The sequence below is a fragment of the Austrofundulus limnaeus genome, unplaced genomic scaffold (genome assembly GCF_001266775.1).
Source record: "Austrofundulus limnaeus strain Quisiro unplaced genomic scaffold, Austrofundulus_limnaeus-1.0 Scaffold39, whole genome shotgun sequence".
Taxonomy (NCBI): Eukaryota; Metazoa; Chordata; class Actinopteri; order Cyprinodontiformes; family Rivulidae; genus Austrofundulus; species Austrofundulus limnaeus.
Window position 1 is genome coordinate 1,017,684 of NW_013952441.1, and position 8,429 is coordinate 1,026,112.

Consider the following 8,429-nt stretch of genomic DNA (forward strand, 5'->3'; position numbering starts at 1 on the left):
AGTTTACTCACTTCGATCCAAGTAATACAAAAGAAAAGGACTCCAGTGTGGTGTGTCCTGTGAGGCAAATGAGTCAGTATCTCTCAAGGATCAACGTCAGGAAATATTGATAGAATGAACAGTTTGTTAATGACAGAAAGGGCAGAGGCGTTTGCTAAAAGATCCACTCGTTAAGAGTTTACAGGCAGCTGGTCAACTCTCCTGGCACGCCTGCTGACTCAGCTCCGTCTCCACACGTGACCCTGGGATTACCAGCCGAGAGCGACTCCACTGACGGCACAAACAAACGCAGCAAAACCCACCGTCTGATAACCTCCTCCGAGGCTTTAATGGTGACAGACGGATCAGATGATTGGATGAAACACAAAGTCAAGTTTTGTTCATCTCATTTGACAAGTAAAGGTGCCTTTGAAGCCAGCATTGAATTTACGAGTAGCTGTGCTGTTTTCTGCCTGTCCACTTAGTGCAGATGCAAGCAGAGAAGAAGAGAGGCTGACATGGAGACAGAATCAGCTGAAGTCAACAGGGCGTATAGTAAACAGTCATCACAACTTACTGAGCTGGAAAAACCTTTTATCATATTCACATGTTTGTCTTTTTGCTCATTTTCGGTCAACTACCTGACTGTTTACAGAGGAATGCTATTTTGTTCTTGCCTTTTGAGCCACATGATCCTGACCTGTGACTCATTCTGCCATAAAAGGCTCCTAAACTCCAGCTGAACCAGTGCTGGATCAACGTACTGGGCGACTTGGCAAAAACGTAATTTCAAATTGGCTCTTCAGGCACATTTTTACCAGCAACCTGTCACAAAGACACCATTTGTTCCTGTTTCTTAAATTGAATTTAAAAAAGCAATGCCAAAGGTAACACAGTTTAAGCTAGTTATTTAGGGTCAATGAGGGGATTCCCAAAAACTGGTGGCTATAGATGTAACACATACAGAAACGTTTCAGTTTCCAACTCACAAATGACAGAAACTTGTGACCCCAGCTATATTTAGTTAAAGTAAACATTACAGCTGGGCCAACTGAACATCAGGTGTAATGACAAAAAAACATTATTATATGGTTTTATTGACCAGTAACATCACTTTATCTCTTATATCAATTATAGCAAATAAATGTCATTTGTAATTATTTTTAACATTTATTTTGTTTCTGGGGGGAGGTGGGGCACTGTGGTACCAGTAGTTTAGTATTTATCACGTCTCAGATGGAGAGTTTTTGTTTCCTTTCAGATATTGTTTGTTTGCTGGTGATAACTTTTAGCTGGGATTTGTCTTTTTAAACTCCTCCCACATGTTTGTGTGTCTCTTTAATGACTCAGTGAACAGTGTGCTGTAGTGTTAAACCTGTCAGAAAATTTTGTGGCGTAACTGCCAAATAAGGTCTGGACTTACCAACTACAATTACGTCTCCTCTTACTCAGAAGAGAGCTGAAAGAGGGGCTTGTGGAGTTACAATAAGGAGGAATTCAGACCAAAGCATTGCAGTTCTATTTTAAATAGACCCCAACTGAATGATTTAAATGTGAAAAAGAAGGATTTAAAAGCAGGATATCTCCTTTTAAAAGAATTGGGGTTTGGTTTGAAACTTTTTCACAAACCTGTATATATTTTTTGAATACTCGGTATAAAGTATTGTAACTTATCGAGACTGTATCATTTTCACATCCTATAAATGACCACAGCTAAACATTTTGTATAAAGTGTTTCTTCCATTGACGTGTTTAGAAACTGTGAAAATTAACACAAAACTAAAGTGTTTTTTGCTTGTTTTTCTCACATTGGTTTCATTCTTCTACTCTTTCAGCCGGGGGCCAGCCTGGAGCAGACCCACATTTTTGTTCTTGCACATATTCTTCGAAGACCCATCATAGTCTACGGAGTGAAGTACTACAAAAGTTTCCGTGGGGAACCTTTAGGATACACTCGTTTTCAAGGTCAAGCAGCATTTTTACTTTATTTTGTTTAAACTGCAAAACTTTGAGTCAACACATAAATTTCAGAGTTGCTCTTCKTCGACGCAGCGGACTCTGGCACTGGGTTAATCTGAGCGAACAGCCTGTTCTTCTCAGATGTAATTAGCACGGCAGTGAACAGCCTGTCCCGCCTTGTCTGACTCGTTCTGCGTGTCTTCAGGTGTGTACCTGCCTCTGTTATGGGAGCAGAGTTTCTGCTGGAAGAGCCCCATCGCCCTGGGCTACACGCGGGGCCACTTTTCCGCCCTGGTGGCCATGGAGAACGACGGCTACGACAATCGTGGTGCGGGCGCCAACCTCAATACAGACGATGATGTCACAGTTACGTTCCTGCCCTTGGTCGACAGCGAGAGGAAGCTGCTGCACATTCACTTTCTCTCTGCTCAACAAGTAAGTTGTAATACTGCAATACTGCTACTAATACTCTCAAGTACTACAGCTGCAACTTAAAACTGGTACATGTCTCTCCCTGATATTTATTTATATATTTTTTTTAGTTTTTATTCATTTGAGTATACGGTGCAGCACCAGATGTCAAAAAAAGCTTTATTTGATTTCATCTAATAGCAGCTCACAACTCACATTTTCGTACAGTATTTCTGATACTGCCCCCTAGTGGCTGCAGTACGCTAAGGCACTGCAGCATGTCAATCAATGTGAAAAGTGTTCAAGTGATGGGGAAAAAAAACACAAACATGTATTTTTCTCTTCAGAAAAAATCATATGTGCAATTATTCCTCATWAAAACTGTCAATAATTAATRTTTGCCACTTTGCAGTAACTACAATTACTGCTGCGTGATATATTTTTGTGTGCGACCCTCTCATTAACGAGGGTGCATGCGAGCCGGGGCATTTTGTGTTACGAACGATCTGCTGCCACTAAATGCTGTGGAAAAAGTAGGTTTCATTCAGTTTAGTAATTTAACCCGATTTAAAATAAAGAATTTTAGAACACAGAACTATTTTATAGTAAAAACATGCAGAGCAGTTGTCATTTATTCATAGTTATTTTCATTGTTTTTCATAGGGTTGTCTCAGTACCAGTTTTTCTCAAACCAAATACTTCAATTTGGGCTCTCGCCAATACCAAGAAATTACTGAGTTAGAAATAAAAAAAAATATGCAATTTTATAAAAACACATTTCATTTATTCTGAATGCTCRTGTCACATTTCATCTGACGTTTTTATGTCTGACACTATAACGTCAAGTCATGCAGTTTAAATGTAACACCACACATCTTCAGCAGAACAGAAGTCCAGTTGCTTCGTCTTTTTTCCGTGTCCTGGATAACTGAGAATCTGCAGATGCATGAGTAATGTTGATTGTGTCGATACTAAAGTTACTGGATCCATAATTTAGTTTCTCTTTGTTCCATRAATACGCACTGCAMCGGAGCATCGGGCCAGAGGCAGGTTGAAACATAAACAGTGAACTAAACTATCATGTCAGATAATTATTTAACTGACACTGATTACACAACTTCAGAATCCACATGCTAACGTAGCATCCACAGTGAGCTGAATGTGACGTCACGCCCTCTTCTGGGCGTGTGAATCGACGGCATGAAGCGTTCACTGGAGTCTGGTGGAGGTCGCGTTTATAAAATGACGTGAAGGTCCACGCAAAAACCTGCTTCAGTTCCAGTTCTCAGGACATTTTCAACGAGTACTTTTAAAAATGCTGATATCTGGTCACCGCTAGTTATCAGCTAAATATCACAATTATTTGTGATTATTTTGCAAATATCACCCAACTCTACTTCACACTAATAGATCAGTCATTTAATGATGTAGAAATGATGATAAAAGTTAAAATATTCAAGTCGAAACACTGAAAAATCTTGTATTTTGACAGCTTTTATGGCTTTAAATGTCTGTAAATAAAGTCAGAATTCTTGTGATTTGTTTAAACTTTAAAAGATGATTTTTCTTTTTTTTTATTTTTTGCTGCAAAGTATTCCTGACCTGTAGAGATCTAAAGAGAGCTCTGGTGTGTGTTTGTGTGTGAGTGAGGTAATGTGGGGATATACATGTGGCCCCTTGACACAAATCTTTCTTGATGTAGAAAAACAAGGTTCCCACTGGTCCTTGAAATCCTTGAAAGTTTGTGAATTTGAAAAAGAAAGTTTGTGAAAACAGCCAAAAATTACACTTGTCCTTGAAAGTCCTTGAATATTTTTGGGGTATTGAAATTCTCTATTCACACAACTGATTTTCATCATCTTTTAAAAACTAATTTATAAAATTTAATAAAAAATAAACTTACATTTGTTGCGGTGGATAAGTCAAGATTACGGTGAACTGATGTCATTGATTCTGACTCAACAACTTCTGTGTTCAGTTTTTCATTGAATTTACATGATAYTAAACCTGTTTATTGGTAACATTCTGCSATAGCAGTAGGTAATTGCTTTTGCGTGTGGTTCTTTAATTTGAAGAAGCTGGTACTAGGAAGTCCTTGAAAGGTCCTGGAATTGGATGTTGGACAGGGTGTGGGAACCCTGAGAAAAAAACCTGACAAAATATTGAAGTACAAAACGATTCAGTGTTTTTGAGGTTGTGTTACGTTAGGAGTAACAGTTTGTTTCCATGTGAGAACGGGTAAAATAAGTTGCGATCTTAGCTTGGGTTACTTGGTGCGCACTTCAACGTGTTTTTGTATTTTCTTCCTCCCTGACCCAGATGGGGAACGAGGAGCAGCAGGAGAAGCTGYTGCGGGAGTGGCTGGACTGCTGCGTGACGGAAGGCGGCGTCCTGGTCGCCATGCAGAAGAGCTGCCGCCGCCGGAACCACCCCCTGGTCACCCAGATGGTGGAGAAGTGGCTGGACCGATACCGCCAGCTCCGCCCCTGTGCCTCTCTGTCCGACGGCGAGGAGGAGGAGGACGACGACGAGTGAGCGAGGGCAAGTAGAGAAGTGAGAGAGCTCGCAGGACTTAAGAAATCTGGACATTGTAGGCTCAGAGCGAGGGGTCTTTGCTACTTTAGGTTTTTGTTTCTCCCCCCTTTTTAAAAGCTGTAAATCCTTAACTTGTAACAATGCATGTGATCTGTGAGCGCCGTGGTAGAGAACATACCAGCACTATGAAACTGAATCCTCATTACTTCTCCCATGACAGCTTATAAAGTCCTCGTTTGCCACCCTATACTCAAATTACTCCTCATTTATCTTACTTGAAGAAAATACTAGAAGATATGCAGTATTTAAGGATTCACCGAGCTGCAGTAGATCAGACTCGCCTGAGAAGATGCTAACTCTGTATGTGTGTGTGTGTGTGTGTGTGTGTGTGTGTATGTAAAGTGTGTGTTGAGTTAAATAACCAGAGTTTCCCCGATTGCTAATCATTTCTGCAAAACCTGTTTGATGCTGGATTTATTTATTTCTTCAAGTGCATACACACACAAAGAGACCCCCTTCTTGGTTTCTTTTTCTCTTTTCTGTTTTTTAAAAATCAGTTTTGTTGGATTCACTTAGTCTTGAAGTATTTTTATTTTGCACACATAAAACCTACAATTTGTCCATGGCAGGGGAAGAAACACTGAAGTTTACTGACATTTTTATGTGACCTGGTAGCTCATGTTTGTGTTCAGAGTGACGCTGGTGGGGGAAGAAGACGACGACGACGAAGAGAAGAATAAAAAAAAGAGAGAAAACCAAACACTCTGCCTCTTCTATGGAGAGCATTAATATTAAATTTAACTCACTTGCATCAACCGAATCGCTGTTTGTTTTTTAATTTCTGAACTCTTGTTTGGATTTAGATCACAGGCAGTGATGAAGGAGGAGTCCTGGGTGCATTAACCGGGGGGATTTTCAACCTTCGTCCATTTTTGGAGAATGTTTAGAGTTTTTTTTTTTTTAAATATCCACACTAAAGCGTTGTGTCTGTCTCTACTTCTATTAAATAAATGTTTTAGCCCTCAAGCTTAACAGAAAAGTCACAGTTTTCTTACCAAGATCACAGTTGATCAKTATTCACCAATCTTTGCTACAACAATCAATTCTAACATTTCTGACCAAACATTTTTTTAAAACTGAGGGCTGAGATGTTGATTTCATAAAAATGACAAAAAAAAAACCCCACAAAGCTGAACTGTGACTGTCTTTATAAATGTTTTGGTGGTTATCACATCCTSAAATGGTTYWGATTTAAACCCTTAAAGGCCAACAYCCACCATTAGTCCCAAGTGCCCTTAAACTGGTAATCACTGTAGATCCTTGGGCCGGAACATAGATATCTATGTTTTGTCTCTGTCACATTTTGCTGAATGTGAAGATATGATGGGTGTCGGATTTAAAAACAGTTTTCACTGGTCTGCAGCTGTCAGATTGCAAGAAAATAAGCACTTTTCCATTTTAGTCTCAATGAATTTGAGTGTTTAGTTGTGTCCAAATTCAGGGGTTTCGTCCTTTGACCACAAAGACCAAAAGAAAGTGGCCGTGAATGTAGACGCTCTGGTCTTCAGCTTTATTCCCACCATTCCCCCCGGCGTAAGTCCTGTCACCTAGCAACTGTGATGGCGCTAAACCGAAGCAATGAAGATTAAAAATAGATGGAAATGAGCTAAATGTGAATATATTATTGTGAATTAGCTGGCGATACATGAACATGTCCAGCTATATGAGCTTGTTTGCAAGTTATAAAACACGTTTATACAAATGACAAAACCTAACAACACAACCGCTTTAGACTTTCCATTTTTGGACCGTCAGACTTAAAGGGGCAATATCATGTAAAATCAAATTTTTGAGTTTTATATCATGTTATAATGTTATACTCTCATAAAAAACATGCCCAAAGCCTTGCTTTGACTCATTCATGCATGTTTGAGAAATCCTGCAGTGTTTTTAAGAAGACATGCTGAGGAGCAAAACGACAGGTGGGGACCAGGAACACCCCTGGGACGTGTCTTTAAGATGAACTTCATCATCACGGAGCACACCTCCCCACCCGACTCCTTCAGGCTCTCGAGTGAAACTGAAAGTGAAACTTAAACTTTCTGCTGCTCTTAACACTATACAGCGGGTAAAATAAGTATTGAACACGTCACCATTTTTCTCAGTAAATATATTACTAGAGGTGCTAATGACATGAAAATTTCACCAGATGTCGGTAACGACCCAAGTGATCCATACATACAAAGAAATCAAACCATAAATGTCCAGAAATGAAGTTATTTGTAATAATGTGGAATGGCACAGGGAAAAAGTATTGAACACACTTACTGAAATTTATCTAATACTTTGTACAAAAGCCTTTGTTGTCAATGACAGCTTCAAGACGCCTCCTGTATGGAGAAACTAGTGGCATGCATTGCTCAGGTGTGATTTTGGCCCATTCTTCCACAAACAGTCTTCAAATCTTGAAGGTTTCGTGGACCTCTTCTATGAACTCTGATCTTTAGTTCTTTCCATAGATTTTCTGTTGGATTCAGGTCAGGTGATTGGCTGGGCCATTCCAGCAGCTTTAGTTTCTTTYTCTGAAACCAACTGAGAGTTTCCTTGGCTTTGTGTTTGGGCTCATTGTCTTGCTGAAATGTCCAGCCACGTTTCATCTTCATCATCCTGGTAGATGGAAGCAGATTTTTATCAAGAATGTCTCTGTACATTTTTCCACTCATCCTTCCTTCAATTATTTGAGGTTTGCCAGTACCATATGCTGAAAAACAGCCCCACACCATGATGTTCCCACCTCCAAACTTCACTGTTGGTATGGTGTTTTTGGGCTGATGTGCAGTGCCATTTGACCTCCAAACATGATGTGTWTTCTGGCATCCAAACAGTTCAATGTTGGTCTCATCTGACCAGACTATATTCTCCCAGTATTACACAGGCTTGTCTAAATGTTGTGCAGCAAACTTTAAAGGAGCTTCAACATGCTGTTTCTTCAGCAGTGGAGTCTTGCGTGGTGAGCGTGCATACAGGCCATGGTGGTTCAGTGCATTAMTTATTGTTTTCTTTGAAACAATCGTACCTGCTAATTCCAGGTCTTTCTGAAGCTCTCCACAAGTGGTCCTTGGCTCTTGGACAACTCTTCTGATAATTCTTTTCACTCCTCTGTCAGAAATCTTGTGAGGAGCACCTGGTCGTGGTCGGTTTATGGTGAAATAATGTTCTTTCCACTTCTGAATTATGACCCCAACAGTGCTCACTGGAACCTTCAGAAGTTTAGACATTCTTCTGTAACCGATGCCATCATTATRCTTTGCAACAATAAGGTTGTGAAGGTCTTGAGAGAGCTCTTTACTTTTACCCATCATCAGATGGTTCTTGTGTGATACCTGGCCATCATTTGGGACTGAACCAGCTGATATTAACTTGCACTGACAAGGGGCAGGCTTGYTTTCTAATTACTGAGAGAGTTCAGCTGGTGTCTTGGCTTTCCATGCCTTTTTACACCTCCCTTTCTTCATGTGTTCAATACTTTTTCCCTGTGCCATTCC

The 8,429-nt window shown here is 40.0% G+C and overlaps 1 protein-coding gene across 2 annotated transcripts in view; it reads left to right on the plus strand.

Annotated features, from left to right (window-relative positions):
* zranb1a (zinc finger, RAN-binding domain containing 1a) overlaps positions 1 to 5,704 on the plus strand; it is a gene marked incomplete in the record, with an annotated part of 23,587 nt that extends 17,883 nt beyond the window's left edge. For both annotated transcript variants that reach the window (XM_014007038.1, XM_014007039.1), the window contains 3 exon segments: positions 1,815 to 1,944; positions 2,144 to 2,373; positions 4,669 to 5,704. In XM_014007038.1, coding sequence (XP_013862492.1) covers positions 1,815 to 1,944; positions 2,144 to 2,373; positions 4,669 to 4,884 — 576 coding nt within the window.
* Positions 5,705 to 8,429: the final 2,725 nt, after the last annotated feature.